At 32.6% G+C, this 18,632-nt stretch overlaps 1 protein-coding gene across 3 annotated transcripts in view; it reads right to left on the bottom strand.

Moving 5' to 3' along the window:
- The window catches only part of LOC143228703 (nose resistant to fluoxetine protein 6-like), a 35,309-nt gene that overhangs the window by 4,921 nt on the left and 11,756 nt on the right, over window positions 1–18,632 (bottom strand). For 2 of the 3 annotated variants that reach the window (XM_076459981.1, XM_076459983.1), the window contains 10 exons: window positions 17,712–17,814; window positions 13,080–13,315; window positions 9,082–9,249; window positions 8,662–8,755; window positions 4,518–4,610; window positions 3,817–3,985; window positions 3,426–3,505; window positions 2,619–2,771; window positions 1,275–1,398; window positions 552–726 (listed from right to left, as the gene is read on the bottom strand). In XM_076459981.1, the coding sequence (XP_076316096.1) occupies window positions 552–726; window positions 1,275–1,398; window positions 2,619–2,771; window positions 3,426–3,505; window positions 3,817–3,985; window positions 4,518–4,610; window positions 8,662–8,755; window positions 9,082–9,249; window positions 13,080–13,315; window positions 17,712–17,814 (1,395 nt within the window). The remainder of the gene's footprint in view (window positions 1–551; window positions 727–1,274; window positions 1,399–2,618; window positions 2,772–3,425; window positions 3,506–3,816; window positions 3,986–4,517; window positions 4,611–8,661; window positions 8,756–9,081; window positions 9,250–13,079; window positions 13,316–17,711; window positions 17,815–18,632) is intronic. The other variant, XM_076459982.1, reaches the window with a different exon arrangement.

The raw sequence follows: 18,632 nt of genomic DNA, 5'->3' as shown, positions 1-18,632 counted from the left end.
GAGTTGCTGGCATCCCAGATGAGTATTGGCTAGCATTGATAATTACAGGAGTTAGTTATATTAATTACGAGAATAAGTAGAGTTTGGGTTTATACCTTTAATGTTAAATAAATACTCGTACACTGATGTTTAAAGACCACAATATCTTTTGTACAAAACATTGTTATTAATACGATAAAGAATTTCTAAATCAAACCTTTTTTAACTTAATGTCCTTATGTACGTTTTAAAGTCGTGACGTAGAAGAAATATAAAGATCTAACACATTTTCAGAGATGGCAACGTGGTTAGGGGGCGCTTGACTCGCGATGTGATGGTCGCTAGTTCGAATCCCCGTCACACCAAACATGTAGTCTTACACATTAGGGACGGCCATCACATATATATCTCTCGTGTAGCTTTGCGGGAAATTGAAAAACAATCAAACAAACAAATATTTTCAAATATTTCTCATAATAAATAATTTATTTTTGGACGTTTTTTCTATCATAAGTAAAAGCCAATAGATGGCACTATATGATTAAGAAACAAAACGCTGCTTATCAACTTACCACCATGTCCAGTAACGCAGGCGTACACTAACCAACCAACACCAATGGCCCACACTGTCCGAGACACCGTATTATAGAAAGAACTTACTGGCAAGTTAGGGTTAGCTTTGTAGAGACCGTATACGACGCCCATGCAGATTCCAGTAGCCACTAACCACCCCATGAGTACAAGCCACTGCAATAACAAAACAGTCACTTTCTTGTTGTAAAATTATCCGGGATATAAACAAACTAGCAAAAAGAGTTACCGAAGTTATGTTTTAGTGAGTATAAAATGTATATTGAGTTATATTTTAGGGTTAACAAAAACGTATGTGATGAATAATGTCTTAGGTTTAACAAAAATATCTGTACTTGGTAGTATTTTAAGGTTAACAAAAACTTATGTAGTGGGTAATGTTTAGGGTTAGCAAAAACATATCTTCTGAGTAATGGTGTGTTAGGGTTAACAAAAAGTGTTTACTGGACTTAAATGTCTTTGGAACTAAACTGCTTATCTCTAAAACTCTACTAATTTTTAATATTTTTCTCCTGTATTTTCAGCAGAGATTACGTTAGCACTTGGACATTAATAACCTAAAATAATTACCAAAAATAAGACAAACATCCAGAATATCGATTGCTGTGGTTCTGGATTTGGTTCTTGGTTAACTAGAACACACAATAATTGTTTATTGACGCCTGTTTAAACGAACTTGAAACAAGGAAGAGAGCGTAAAGTACCTTATTTATGAAGCTCTTCTTTTGTCCTGTGAGATGCAAAGCATATCCCACAAGGATTCCTACCAGGTAGGGGCCGATTCTACACCAAGGCTTCGTATATAGGACGTCAAACACAGTTTCTTTTCTAGAATGAAAATCGGAGTTTATTCCTACAAACGTTTGAAAACTGGATATGTTTTATCTTTAACAGCAAACTCTCGACAATATCTGAGCTAACAATGAAACAATTTATGTTTTAAGTGTTTTCTGTTGTTAGGTTACTCAACAGAAAGGAAACCAGATTAGTGTCTCTGCAATAACACAAAGTATTATTCCTTGAGCGCAGTTCAAGCTTGGTTGCATTATAAGAGTTAGAGTCAACTACTCAATTTGTACGTGACAGCGGTGCTACTGACCGGTCAGAATTTCGAACGTAGGAGTGGTGGCCGTAGCAGCTCTGTCATAAGTTCATTCTACAAATACAAGCTGGTGAACGTGACATAATTAACAATGAGGTATATCTTTATAAGAGAAAACAAAGAAATGTAAGAAATTCTGATGCAAAAGTATCCATTTAAATTCACCTTTACTAACTGTCCCATTGAAGATTTATTTTTATAAAACTACCCACTTACTGTTCCCCACTGGTACAGCGGTATGTCTGCAGAGTTACGACGGTAAAATTACGGGTTCGATTCCCCTCGGTGGACTCAGCAGATAGCCCGATATGGCTTTTCTATAAGAAAAACACCCACACCCTACATATTAAGACAATACATTTCAATTACTGATTCAAATCCTTGAAGATGATTGGTAAACTACGTTTTTAATACTATTATCTGTATGTTCACTTTTATTACGATTAGTTTGTTTGTTTTGGAATTTCGCACAAAGCTACTCGAGGGCTATCTGTGCTAGCCGTCCCTAATTTAGCAGTGTAAGACTAGAGGGAAGGCAGCTAATATCACCACCCACCGCCAACTCTTGGGCTACTCTTTTACCAACGAAAAGTGGGATTGACCGTCACATTATACGCCCCCACGGCTGGGAGGGCGAGCATGTTTGGCGCGAACCCGCGACCCTCAAATTACGAAGCGCACGCCTTAACGCGCTAGGCCATGCCAGGCCCCATTACGATTAGTTCGGGTTGTATCAAATCAGATATACCTAAAGGTAAACTTTTAGTGAATAAACAATATGAAAATATTGAATCTGTGATCTCACTGTTCACTACTAAATTTGCCCTGTGCTAGTTTTCGCTACTCAGAGTTTTCAAATTATCTTACTTTTCAAAGAATATTTTCTCGATGTAGATAAATTTACTATATAAATAGTTCAAAGGTTTAACCAATCATATCTACTCACTCATTTTCCTCACTAGGTGCCCCCATAAACACACCCCGTCCCTGAACACTTTGGTCAACAGCATAAAACTCGTGCTTCGTGCTCAACACCCCTATAGCGGTAAGGGATCCAAGAATGGTGAAAAATATCACACCCAAACCTATTCGTCGCCACCTGATGGAGAAGTTAAAAATTATACCGTATAAAGACAGAAGTTAAAAATTGTACCATATAAAGACAGAAGTTAAAAATTATACCGTATACAGACAGAAGTTAAAATTATACCGTATAAAGACAGAAGTTAAAAATTGTACCATATAAAGACAGAAGTTAAAAATTATACCGTATACAGACAGAAGTTAAAATTATACCGTATAAAGACAGAAGTTAAAAATTATACCATATAAACGTAGAAGTTAAAAATTATACCATATAAAGACAGAAGGTAAAAATTATACTTCAAGGAAACAGAAGATCAGAAGTGTACTAAACGAAGACAGAAGGTAAACATTATACGACCCTGAAACATAATTTTAGAAATACAAAACGTTAGCTGGTCAAAACTTCGTGACGATTATAGGGTTGAAATGTTTTTTTTTCTTTTCTTGAAACTGTTTCACGGATGTAAATATTTCTTCTCTGTAGTTTTTTAGTGTTTCACAGTTGTTAAAAGTACGTTCTCTGTAATTCATGGAATTCTTAGGGTTTATAGCGTTAAAAACAGGTTTGCGATACCTCCAACGGACACACTTCAATTACTCTTCTGCGTTCTATATAAACCAAACATAAAATCATTTAAGAAAGTTTGAGCATTACGACTCAGCTTACTTTAACAAAGGCAGTAAGAAAAGTGGACTGATGACGTAAAACTGCATGTCATTCGCTAGGTACCAGCTCCAGCTAAGGCACTGTGAAAAACAAATAACACATAAGATATCAGAACTGTTCAATAGGCTTATCACAGAACGAGTAATTGGTTTGATAAACAAAGTCCTTGAAACTGAGCCCTACATATAAGTTCTCTCTAGAAATATATTGTGCAAAATATGGTAAAGAACACAAATTAGGCTTAGATTCAAGTTAGTTTTAGGTAAAGAACACAAATTAGGCTTAGATTCAAGTTAGATTTAGTTTCACAACTCAACAATAACTGCTAATTATCTGTCACCAAGTGCAGGAAAAATATTCATTATTCCCTTCATTAATAAACATTACTCGCCATTTCTTTCTCCCTTTTAAAGTTGTTAATGTATAGAATATTAAACCACCACGAATCTCTGCAATTCTTCCCAGTAACACCATTTTCGTAAGGCCAGAATGGTCCTGACCCTAGGTGGCGCCACAGACTTGCTTCGTAACCTATAATTATCATGTAAACAGGAGTTAACCTGAAATAATGAAATAAAACAAATTATTCGATTACAGAAAACAACTGGTCTCTTTAAGTTTAGTTGATCAGGTGAAGTTAAAGTTATTCTATGTGTCCATTTACAAAAACTTTAGAAAATAAATGAAGTCATTCTGACTATTTTAATGGCGTTTATATAACATATATAAGAGATTTATTGAGACATTACATTAGTGTGTAATAAGGCCACTTTTCTCGTTATTTAAAGTAAATGTATTGCGGTCTTACATCAGTGTGTAAACTTTATCTGATTAGCTTCAACATAGATATGGTCATATTATCGCTAGATAAAGATTTTACTAATTTAATATCAGAATACCATCCGTTATCAATTTCAAATACTCTCGTGAACAGTTTTCATTGGCTGATTGTTTCAGTTACACAACTGAGTGATTTTAGTTTTCGAGAAACAGACGAATAAATGTAATTTACTAATGCAAGCTATTTTCCTAAAATACGTGGAATATTTATTTACATATCTGAAAAAAAACAAAACACGCCAAGTCCCTTACCTCCAAAACCGGTGGACATAGAAATAGATCCATCCGTAAACGCCTCTAGGTCGTGGAGACTGCTTGAAGAAGAGATAACTCAGAAGAAGCCCACTAGGTAGAAACACGTGTGACGTAATCATTACTTTTTGCACAAAACACAAATAATCACCAAATCGAGTAAATGATTATGATAAACCTGTTAAAACAAGTGTAGTGTAATAATACCTGTTAAAACACGTGCAGTGTAATAATAACTGTTAAAACAGGTTTAGTGTAATAATAACTGTTAAAACAGGTGTAGTGTAATAATACCTGTTAAAACAAGTGTAGTGTAATAATAACTGTTAAAATGTAGTGTAGTGTAATAATAACTGTTAAAACGGGTGTAGTGTAATAATAACTTAAAACAAGTGTAGTGTAATAATTGTTAAAATAGGTGTACTGCAATAATAACTTAAAACAGGTGTAGTGTAATAATAAATGTTAAAACAGGTGTAGTGTAATAATAACTGTTAAAACAGGTGTAGTGTAATAATAACTTAAAATAGGTGTAGTGTAATAATAACTGTTAAAATGTAGTGTAATAATAACTGTTAGAACAAGTGTAGTGTAATAATAACTGTTAGAACAAGTGTAGTGTAATAATAACTGTTAAAACAAGTGTAGTGTAATAATAACTGTTAGAACAAGTGTAGTGTAATAATAACTGTTAAAACAAGTGTAGTGTAATAATAACTGTTAAAACAGGTGTAGTGTAATAATAACTGTTAAAACAGGTGTAGTGTAATAATAACTTAAAACAAATGTAGTGTAATAATAACTGTTAAAACAGGTGTAGTGTAATAATAACTGTTAGAACAAGTGTAGTGTAATAATAACTTAAAACAAATGTAGTGTAATAATAACTGTTAAAACAGGTGTAGTGTAATAATAACTGTTAAAACAGTTGTAGTGTAATAATAACTTAAAACAAATGTAGTGTAATAATAACTGTTAAAACAGGTTTAGTGTAATAATAACTGTTAAAACAGGTGTAGTGTAATAATAACTGTTAAAACAGGTGTAGTGTAATAATAACTGTTAAAACAGGTGTAGTGTAATAATAACTGTTAAAACAAGTGTAGTGTAATAATAACTGTTAAAACAAGTGTAGTGTAATAATAACTATTAGAACAAGTGTAGTGTAATAATAACTGTTAAAACAGGTGTAGTGTAATAATAACTGTTAAAACAGTTGTAGTGTAATAATAACTTAAAACAAATGTAGTGTAATAATAACTGTTAAAACAGGTGTAGTGTAATAATAACTGTTAAAACAGTTGTAGTGTAATAATAACTGTAGTGTAATAAAACAAAGTGTAATAACTGTTAAAACAGGTGTAATAACTGTTAAAACAGGTTTAGTGTAATAATAACTGTTAAAACAGGTGTAGTGTAATAATAACTTAAAAAAATGTGTAATAATAACTGTTAAAACAGGTGTAGTGTAATAATAACTGTTAAAACAGGTGTAGTGTAATAATAACTGTTAAAACAGGTGTAGTGTAATAATAACTGTTAAAACAGTTGTAGTGTAATAATAACTTAAAATAGATGTAATGTAATAATAACTGTTAAAACAGGTGTAGTGTAATAATAACTGTAAAACAGGTGCAGTGTAATAATAACTTAAAACAGGTTAAAATAGGTGTAGTGTAATAATTACTGTTAAAACAGGCTAAAATAGCTGTAGTGTAATAATTACTGCTAAACAGGCTAAAACAGGTTTAGTGAAATAATAACTGTTAAAACAGATGTAGTGTAATAATAACTGTTAAAACAAGTGTAATATAATAATAACTGTTGAAATAGGTGTAGTGTAATAATAACTTAAAATAGATGTAATGTAATAATAACTGTTGAAATAGGTGTAGTGTAATAATAACTGTAAAACAGGTGCAGTGTAATAATAACTGTTGAAATAGGTGTAGTGTAATAATAACTGTTAAAACAGTTGTAGTGTAATAATAACTTAAAATAGATGTAATGTAATAATAACTGTTGAAATAGGTGTAGTGTAATAATAACTGTAAAACAGGTGCAGTGTAATAATAACTTAAAATAGATGTAATGTAATGTAATAATAACTGTTGAAATAGGTGTAGTGTAATAATAACTGTTAAAACAGTTGTAGTGTAATAATAACTTAAAATAGATGTAATGTAATAATAACTGTTGAAATAGGTGTAGTGTAATAATAACTGTTAAAACAGTTGTAGTGTAATAATAACTTAAAATAGATGTAGTGTAATAATAACTGTTAAAACAGGTTTAGTGTAATAATAACTTAAAACAGGTGTAGTGTAATAATAACTGTTAAAACAGTTGTAGTGTAATAATAACTTAAAATAGATGTAATGTAATAATAACTGTTGAAATAGGTGTAGTGTAATAATAACTGTAAAACAGGTGCAGTGTAATAATAACTTAAAATAGATGTAATGTAATGTAATAATAACTGTTGAAATAGGTGTAGTGTAATAATAACTGTTAAAACAGTTGTAGTGTAATAATAACTTAAAATAGATGTAATGTAATAATAACTGTTGAAATAGGTGTAGTGTAATAATAACTGTTAAAACAGTTGTAGTGTAATAATAACTTAAAATAGATGTAGTGTAATAATAACTGTTAAAACAGGTTTAGTGTAATAATAACTTAAAACAGGTGTAGTGTAATAATAACTTAAAATAGATGTAATGTAATAATAACTGTTGAAATAGGTGTAGTGTAATAATAACTGTAAAACAGGTGCAGTGTAATAATAACTTAAAATAGATGTAATGTAATGTAATAATAACTGTTGAAATAGGTGTAGTGTAATAATAACTGTTAAAACAGTTGTAGTGTAATAATAACTTAAAATAGATGTAATGTAATAATAACTGTTGAAATAGGTGTAGTGTAATAATAACTGTTAAAACAGTTGTAGTGTAATAATAACTTAAAATAGATGTAGTGTAATAATAACTGTTAAAACAGGTTTAGTGTAATAATAACTTAAAACAGGTGTAGTGTAATAATAACTGTTAAAACAGTTGTAGTGTAATAATAACTTAAAATAGATGTAATGTAATAATAACTGTTGAAATAGGTGTAGTGTAATAATAACTGTAAAACAGGTGCAGTGTAATAATAACTGTTAAAACAGGTGTAGTGTAATAATAACTGTTAAAACAGTTGTAGTGTAATAATAACTTAAAATAGATGTAATGTAATAATAACTGTTGAAATAGGTGTAGTGTAATAATAACTGTAAAACAGGTGTAGTGTAATAATAACTGTAAAACAGGTGCAGTGTAATAATAACTGTTAAAACAGGCTAAAATAGCTGTAGTGTAATAATTACTGCTAAACAGGCTAAAACAGGTTTAGTGAAATAATAACTGTTAAAACAGATGTAGTGTAATAATAACTGTTAAAATAGGTATAGTGTAATAATAATAGTTAAAACAGGTGTAGTGTAATAATAATTGTCAAAACTGGTGTATCATAATAATAACTGTCAAAACTGGTGTATTATAGTAATAACTGTTAAAACAGTTTTATTAAAGTAATAACTGTCAAAACTGGTGTATTATAGTAATAACTGTCAAAACTGGTGTATTATAGTAATAACTGTTAAAACAGTTTTATTAAAGTAATAATTGTCAAAACATGTGTATTATAATAATAACTGTCACAACAGGTGTATTATAGTAATAACCTTGAAAACTGGTGTATTAAAGTAATAACTGTTAAAGCAGTTGTATTATAATAATAACTGTTAAAGCAGGTGTATTATTATAATAACTGTTAAAGCAGGTGTATTATTATAATAATTGTGAAACCAACCGTGTAAGTTGAATGGTGTAAATGTTTATCAGAACGAAATATTATATTTACTCTCTGTTTTCGTAAGGAACCCGAATCCAGAGTTGTAAGTCTGTGAACTTAACAGACATCAACAGGTGAAACGCATAACGTTTCTTGGTCTACAAACAGATTTTTAAACTAGATATATCTTGGACGAACAAAGCGAAAAAACACAGGACTTAAATAAAGAGTGCCAGTAACATGTTAAACTGGATGTTCATATACCAAATACAATACAATGTGTGGAGTACATCACAGAAGGTTTTACCTCAGAAGGAAATACGTATCTACACCAAATGATCCTTTAGATATGGCCTGAAAGGCGAAGTTATCTGCGTCTTCTAACATATCGATAACGTTATCTGGAAACGAACAAAAAAGAATTTTAAACGTGAGTGAAGGTGATATAATTTATCTTAAACAACTATATGATATCCAAAGTAATTTCTTGACAGTTAAAACAACGTCATAATTTTCTGTTTAAAATGTCTGTTTAAGTATGAACGTGTTTTTCAATGTTTTTTATTGCTTTTCTGGAAAATATTTCTTTATTTTCCCTTATAATCTTGATAAATGTTAGGCTAAAGTTGATGTTACAGTTTAAATATTTAGCAGAGCAGGATGATATCAGAGAAAACAGGAAAGCTTTCCACAAAACAATGTATAGCGTTTCTCGTTTCAGACTCACCTACTACGGTAATTGCAAAGTAGTAAGTGTGTCCGAGGATGATCCATGACATTGTTATAAACCTGATGCCATGTACACATTCCAGTTGGCCTTTGGTAGATGTAGTGTCCAAAATCTTCTGACCATTAGTATAAAGTGAGAAACAGAGGAGAAACTTCCCGATGACACCTGTGATATAAAAACCGTTATATGTGATGTTAAGGTAGCACCTACGATATAAAAACCGTTATATGTGATGTTAAGACAGCACCTGTGATATAAAAACCGTTATATGTGATGTTAAGACAGCACCTGTGATATAAAAACCGTTATATGTGATGTTAAAATAGCACCTGTGGTATAAAATGCGTTATATGTAATGTTAAGATAGCACCTACGATATAAAAACCGTTATATGTGATGTTAAGATAGCACCTACGATATAAAAACCGTTATATGTGATGTTAAGATAGCACCTACGATATAAAAACCGTTGTATGTGATGTTAAGATGGCACCTGTGATATAAAATCCGTTATATGTGATGTTAAGACAGCACCTGTGATATAAAAACCGTTATATGTGATGTTAAGACAGCACCTGTGATATAAAAACCGTTATATGTGATGTTAAGACAGCAGCTACGATATAAAATCCGTTATATGTGATGTTAAGACAGCAGCTACGATATAAAATCCGTTATATGTGATGTTAAGATAGCACCTGTGATATAAAATCCGTTATATGTGATGTTAAGATAGCACCTGTGATATAAAAACCGTTATATGTTATGTTAAGATAGTTATTCTCTATGTAATCTTTTCTCAACACAAGACATTCTTTTAATGACGTTTCCTTTCCCTGCACCAGACGTTCCTTAATTATTATGTGATTAACAAACTTTTTCTCAGCGAGATATCCTCGTTAAGGATGTTCAGGTAATTGTTCCTCTGGCACATCATAGCCAGGTGGGTTGAGACGTTCAACTTGTGTTATGAGGGTCGCGAGTTCGAATCCCGATCGCACCAATCGTCCTCACCCTTTCAGGCTTTCGGTCGTTATAATGTGTGACGATCAATCCCACTATTCGTTGGTAAAAGAGTAGTCCAAGAGTTGGCGGTGGGTGGTGATGACTAGCTGCCTTCCCTCTGCTAAATTAGGGACTGCTAGCGCAGATATCCCTTGAGTAGCTTTGCGCGAAATCCAAAATAAACAAACAAGCAATTGTTTTTCTTGATGAAGTCTCCTCTTGGTAGGTAGCGCCACCTGGAGAGTGTACTGATCAAACAAAATCATAGAGAAACCTGAGTTGAACAAATATAGTAACAAATATCTTTATTCTTTTTACAACCGTACTTTTCGCCTCAAGAGAAAACTCTGTCTGTAGGAAAACGTTCTAACTGAGTGAAATTTAAACATAAAACAGTTTTTAAATATTTCATTTTCCCAAATACCGCTATAAACATACTCTAAATTATGGGACTTCTTAAGATTAGGGAAATACAAAAACGTTTAGTTTTCTCCTCCGTCATTTCATCCTAACAAAAGTAAAAACCCAAACATACTTTTTGGTAAATGTTATCCATACGGTAGTTAGCGACACCTTAAATATATTGTGTAATAGATAGTATGATTTTCCCAAAGACAAAAGGAAAATTCCCGAAGTCAAAATATTGTATTAAAGGCAAATCACTTGAGGTTGACACATTGTTTGTTTTTAAGTACAAAGTCACTCGACAGGGCGGTAAGTGCTGTGTGAAACGCGGATATCAAATCTTGCGTTATAATACCACTATTATTTGTAGAAGACGCTGGTGACACAGAACAATCAAGAAATAAAAAACTTTATTTGTTATTCTTACAGACATACTCCCACAACGCACTTCATCAGTCTTCTAAATTAGAACTCAGAGCTTGTGTTTTCTTGTAGCAAAGACGTATCGGGCTGTGACTACCGTAGTGAATCGAACCCGGCGACGCACCTTAGTAATAACAACTCTCTTCATTTAACTTCTTATTTCAACTAGCGAAGATTTATTCTTTTATCTAAGTGATTGGTTGAAATGTCCGTGAAACTTATAAACTTTATAAAATACATAAAACAGGAGGTCATAAAACTCTTTTAGTGTGACTTCAAGACCTCGCAAAATTTTCTGGCGGTCAAAGTTGAAATTTTTTGCAAGTTACACGCTAACAAACAGTCGCAGAATATTGTCAGTTTACTAGGTTGTGTATGGTGTTATTTTTATCAGTTTACTAGGTTGTGTGTTGTGTTATATTTGTCAATTTACAAGATTATGTACTGTGTTGATTTTATCAGTTTACTAGGTTGTGTACTGTGTTGATTTTATCAGTTTACTAGGTTGTGTACTGTGTTGATTTTATCAGTTTACTAGATTATGTACTGTGTTGATTTTATCAGTTTACTAGGTTGTGTATGGTGTTATTTTTATCACTTTACTAGATTATGTACTGTGTTGATTTTATCAGTTTACTAGGTTGTGTATGGTGTTATTTTTATCAGTTTACTAGGTTATGTACTGTGTTGATTTTATCAGTTTACTAGATTATGTACTGTGTTGATTTTATCAGTTTACTAGGTTATGTATTATGTTATTTTTGTTACTTTACTAGGTTGTGTATGGTTTTACTTTTGTCAGTTAACTAGGTTCTTTATGGTGTTACTTTTGTTAGTTTACTGTTATTGTTAATGGCAGTAAACTTTTAAAAAACTTCTGTTGTTAACGACAGTAAACTTCTGAAAATGTTTTGTTCTTAAGGACAGTAAACTTCTGAAAATGTTTTGTTCTTAAGGACAGTAAACTTCTCAAACGTTTTATTTTTAGGACAGTAAACGTGTAAAAACCTGTTGTTTTTTAAGGACAGTAAACATGTAAAAACCTGTTGTTTTTTATGGACAGTAAACGTGTAAAAAACTGTTGTTTTTTATGGACAGTAAACGTGTAAAAAACTGTTCTTTATTAAGGACAGTAAACTTACTATTTTAAAGTTTAAAATTCTTAACCGAACTTTTAACCAGATAATGGGATTGATTGTTTGAAAATTCAACCAGAATTATAGTCACTAGCATCGAACCTTGGACACTCACTACGCAGGTTAACCATTAAGTTAAATCAGGTCGTATATATTGAGAAAGAGAAACGTTTCTATTCATGATATTCTGGTAAGTTACACAAAATTAACATACATGATGAAATAGATTTAGTAAATGTTTGGAAACACGTGCAGAAGAACTAAAAATGACACATGTTGACATAATCAAAAGTCCAGATATTTTATAAGTGTATTTAAAACAATTCTTTGTTGGTTTCTGATAGTACTGTAAAGTTTCATAAGAACTGTTTTAACCAACTCTAAGTTTGAGTTTCGATACTATAATCAAATAGCGATATTTTACTGTTACATTTATAACTCACCCACGGCTCCGAAATGTAGAAAGTTATTTTGCAGCGAAAGAACGCGAACTATAGTCATCGAGATAACAGTCCCTCACACTACGCGAAGTTCGAAGTTGTGTTGTTTGATTGTTGTTAAGCACAAAGCTACACAACAGGTTATCTGTGCTGTGTGTCCACCACAGGTATCGAAAGTCAAGTTTTGTTCCACAGCGTGAGGTCTACATTAGCGTGTTAAAATGAAACAAACTAGACCGATTATCCGGCAGCTGTGGACTAAATAATTCGTTGTTTTAATGTTATCTCGCAGACATTTAAACTCACTGAAGCCTAGTGAATCTCGCGAATTGTCTATAACACGTAAAGAAACTCGCGAAATTTTTATAAGACAGAGTTTTTCAACTTTATCTGATCCACCCACTCACGATTTAAAAATACGGTTTCGAAAGCCTGACAAGTTATCATTAAGAATGTGGTTTTGAAATTCTTATTAATTTACAGCTAAAATACAGTTTTGGAAATTTCAACAATTTTCTTTTGCTAGAGCTGATGTCATGTGAGTACAGAAATGTCAAAGAAAGTAAAATAAACCTTTAACTGTTACCTGTTGAGCGTTTATCTACAACTAACCCTCCATTAACGACAGTCACGTCTCTTCCTGTTTCATTCACTTTCACAGACGCTTCCTCTCTTTCCTCGGAAGTGTTTCCGGTTACGGTAGGAAGGTCAACAGCGCCACCTTTCGTTTCAGTTGTTCCAGCTTTGGTATAAATTTTTCTTTTGATCACGTCGAAAAGAGTTCCCGCCAGCAACAAAACTCCGACACCCGAGTAGATACACCTACATTTGAACAAGTACATATAATAAATCTCTTCATCTTTCATTGGTTTACAATAGTCCTAAACAGGTGGTTTCAACACAATCATAAGTGTTTACGTCAAAATCAAGTAATCTACACTAATACACGATGTCTTGAACATATGTGTTAGGAGTTATTTCATTTAAGGAAGTATTTATGAAAATCTAGAAACTGAGAAGTGTTTTGTATGAGCGCCATCTATCCACAAAATATGGCGATACGTCTTTTCTCACGTGACAAGGATTCTGTTTGTTCAGATCAAAGACGCTAATAAATGAAGAATTTTTCTTAACCTCACACGTGACTTCAAGTGATGGAATTCTAGTCCTAATATTTTGTGTTTTAGTTTTATATTTTCAGATTTTTTTTCTTAATTCATTCTTGTTGGACAGCAATCACGTATGACGAAAAAGGGAGGGGCCTATAAAAACTGACCGTAATAGGCCCTCCCCCACCTTGTCCGTAGAGTCGTTTTAGTTCTATCTGTAAATGGGACAAAACACCTCGTGTAAGAAAAGACAAGAACCCCATCACAATGCTATTATTCCAATAAAGTCAAATAACGAAATTTATAATATGAAATTAGTAGTTTAAAATGAACATTGATAAGGTCAACATAAAACAGTACTTATATGTATCAGGTCATCCCATAAGTAATGTCCGAAAATTTAATACAGAAAGTGCATCATCATTTCTGTCCTTTTAGAAGGTGTTATTGGCTAAAATGTGTAGTAGAACGTGTATAAAAATGTTCAGATAAACTAACTCAACTCCACTTTTTCAGATCATTAATCAAATACACCCTTATGAAGATGGATGTGTCTGAGGAGCACATTAGACATATAATGTTTTATGAGTTTAAAAAAGGTAATAGTGCAGTAGAAACTACACGAAACATTCAAGGTGTTTATGGTTCGGAGTCTGTCTATGAAAGAAAATGTGGAAGGTGGTTTAAAAAGTTGGAAAATGGTTCCTTCATGATCTGACAGAAGCCAACCTTAGGGAAAGAGTGGACATTTGCACTTCTCTGCACTCTAGTGAACGCAACTCACCTTTTTCGGACATGTTAAAAGTGGATATATTATAACAATGTTAAGTTCCGCAGACAATAGCTCAGTGTGGGTAAACTGGCTAAAGCACAACCCAAAATGGACCTCCACCCTAGGAAAGTCTTGTTAAGCATTTGTTAGAATATTGTTGGTGTGATCCACTTTGAGTTGCTGTCACTCAATATAACTTTTACATCAGACTTCTATTGTCAACAGTTAGAGCGTTTGAATGTTGCGCTGAAAGAAAAAATGCCTGCTTTGATCAATCATAAAGGCGTTACGTTACACCAGGATGATACACGGTCCCATACAACAAGAATCACATTTGTAAAGATTGAAGATCTAGACTGGGAAAAACTTTCACATCTTCATTATTCTGCAGACTTTGTCCCATCTTATTATCATCTATTGTGAAGTTTACAGAACTATCCTGATGGTAAACAGCTTGTAACACATGAAGATGTCAAAACTACCCTCTCTACGTTCTTTTCCTCCAAACCACAAGAATGTTACAGAAGTGACATTCAGAAGCTTGTGAATCGTTGTCAGGAAGTAATTAATAATAATATAACATTATTGATTAAATAACATTAAAAGTGTTTGAAATCATTTCTCTATTTCTAAACCTAACTTCGAGCGTGACTTAAGATATGACCCGATACATGAAAGTCCTTGTTTATCGACTTTCCAGAAGGAAGTAGAGAAATATTACGGATGACAGATTTTACGTGTATTTTAATTCTTCGATGATGTTTAAAGTAGAGATATCCAGGTGGCGTGAGTGAACTTTGCAGATGTTTTGTAAAATAAAGTGAATCAAGACATGTTTGTTTCAACTTACGTAACCTTTAACCCCGTGTTATAAACCTAAATAATCATGTCTAATTGTGGGTTTGTGAAATACTGATTGACTTTCAAACTGTTCTTTCAGACAGTTACTCAAAAGCTACTTTTAAACTCTAATTACACAACAACAGCATGTCTCGTCTTACAACAGTATCTCTAGTCTCACACAGCTTACACAACAACAGTATCTCTAGTCTTACAGTACTTACACAACAACGGTTTCTCTCGTCTTACACTACATACACAACAACAATATCTCTATTCTTACACCACTCACACAACAACAGTATCTCTAGTCTTACAATACTTACACAACAACAGTATCTCTAGTCTTACACTACTTACACAACAACGGTTTCTCTCGTCTTACACTACATACACAACAACAATATCTCTATTCTTACACCACTCACACAACAACAGTATCTCTAGTCTTACAATACTTACACAACAACAGTATCTCTAGTCTTACACTACTTACACAACAACGGTATCTCTAGTCTTACACTACTCACACAACAACGGTATCTCTAATCTTACACTACTTACACAACAACAGTATCTCTAGAGTTACACTACTTACACAACAACATTATCTCTAGTCTTACGCTACTTACACAACAACGGTATCTCTAGCCTTACACTACTTACACAACAACAGTATCTCTAGTCTTACACTACTTACACAACAACAGTATCTCTAGTCTTACACTACTCACACAACAACGGTAACTCTAGTCTTACACTACTTACACAACAACGGTATCTCCACTCTTACACAAGAACGATGTCTCTAGTCTTACACTACTTACACAACAACAGAATCTCTAGTCTTACACTACTTACACAACAACGGTATTTCTAGTCTTACACTACTTACAAACAACATTATCTCCACTCTTACACAAGAACGATGTCTCTAGTCTTACACTACTTACACAACAACAGAATCTCTAGTCTTACACTACTTACACAACAACGGTATTTCTAGTCTTACACTACTTACAAAACAACATTATCTCTATTCTTACACTACTTACACAACAACAGTATCTCTAGTCTTACATTACTTACACAACAACGGTATTTCTAGTCTTACACTACTTACACAATAACATTATCTCTAGTCTTACACTACATACACAACAACAGTATCTGTCGTTTTACAAAATAACGGTATCTCTATTCTTACACTACTTACACAACAACAGTATCTCTAGTCTTACATTACTTACACAACAACATTATTTCTAGTCCTACACTACTCACACGACAACGGTATCTCTAGTCTTACACTACTTACACAACAAAAGTATCTCTAGTCTTACACTGCTTACACAACAACAGTATCTCTCGTCTTACACAACAACAGTATCTCTAGTCTTACACTACTTACACAACTGCAGTATCTCTAGTCTTACACCACTCACACAACAAGAGTATCTCTAGTCTTACACTACTCAAACAACAACGGTTTCTCTCGTCTTACACTACTTACACAACAATGGTATGTCTAGTCTTACACAGCTTACACAACAACAGTATCTCTATACTTACACTACTTACACAACAACACTATCTCTAGTCTTACAATACTCACACAACAACAGTATCTCTAGTCTTACACTACTCACACAACAACAGTATCTCTAGTCTTACACCACTCACACAACAACAGTATCTCTAGTCTTACAATACTTACACAACAACAGTATCTCTAGTCTTACACTACTTACACAACAACGGTTTCTCTCGTCTTACACTACTTACACAACAACAGTATCTCTAGTTTTACACTACTTACACAACAAAAGTATCTCTAGTTTTACACTACTTACACAAGAACGGTATCTCTAGTCTCACACTACTTACACAACAACAGTATCTCTAGTTTTACACTACATACACAACAACACTATCTCTAGTCTTACACTAGTTACACAACAACGGTATCTCTAGTATTACACTACTTACACAACAACATTATCTCTATTCTTATACTACTCACACAACAACAGTATCTCTAGTCACACACTACTTACACAACAAGAGTATCTCTAGTTTTACACTACTTAAACAACAACCGTATTTCTATTCTTACACTACTTACACAACAACGGTATCTCTAGTCTTACACTACTTACACAACAACATTATCTCTATTCTTATACCACTTACACAACAACAGTATCTCTAGTCTTACACTACTTTCACAACAACAGTATCTTTAGTTTTACACTACTTAAACAACAACAGTATTTCTACTCTTACACTACTTACACAACAACAGTATCTCTTGTCTAACACAAGAACAGTATCTCTAGTCTTACACTACTTACAGAACAACGTTGTCTCTCGTTTCACACTACTTACAGAACAACAGTATCTCTCGTCTTACAGAACAACTGTATCTCTCGTCTTACAGAACAACTGTATCTCTCGTCTTACAGAACAACGGTATCTCTCGTCTTACACTACTTACACAACAACGGTATCTCTCGTCTCCCATGTTGCCTTTAATGGTTTACGCTTCACATCATACGGGTAAATCCCTTTAATAACGTCTTTGAGCCCAGGAACTTGACCTGGAAAAGAACAATCAACACCGTATAAGTTGGACTGTTGTCATATCAATAAGAATTGTATTGTTGTATGTTGTGGTATATTGTTATATACAAAGTCATAAGTTGGATTGTTGTCATATCAATAAGAATTGTATTGTTGTATATTGTGGTATAGGGTTATATACAATGTCATAAGTTGGATTGTTGTCATGTCAATAAGAATTGTATTGTTGTATATTGTGGTATATTGTTATATACAATGTCATAAGTTGGATTGTTGTCATATCAATAAGAATTGTATTGTTGTATATTGTGGTATATTGTTATATACAATGTCATAAGTTGGATTGTTGTCATGTCAATAATAATTGTATTGTTGTATGTTGTGGTATATTGTTATATACAAAGTCATAAGTTGGATTGTTGTAATGTCAATAAGAATTGTATTGTTGTATGTTGTGGTATATTGTTATATACAATGTCATAAGTTGGATTGTTGTCATGTCAATAAGAATTGTATTGTTGTATGTTGTGGTTTATTGTTATATACAATGTCAAAAGTTGGATTGTTGTCATATCAATAATAATTGTATTGTTGTATGTTGTGGTTTATTGTTATATACAATGTCATAAGTTGGATTGTTGTCATATCAATAATAATTGTATTGTTGTATGTTGTGGTTTATTGTTATATACAAGGTCATAAGTTGGATTGTTGTCATATCAATAAGAATTGTATTGTTGTATGTTGTGGTATATTGTTATATACAAAGTCATAAGTTGGATTGTTGTAATGTCAATAAGAATTGTATTGTTGTATGTTGTGGTATATTGTTATA

Source organism: Tachypleus tridentatus, chromosome 10 (genome assembly GCF_004210375.1).
Source record: "Tachypleus tridentatus isolate NWPU-2018 chromosome 10, ASM421037v1, whole genome shotgun sequence".
NCBI lineage: Eukaryota > Metazoa > Arthropoda > Merostomata > Xiphosura > Limulidae > Tachypleus > Tachypleus tridentatus.
Note: the sequence above shows the minus strand (reverse complement) of the source record. Positions and strands in the feature narration are given on the sequence as shown.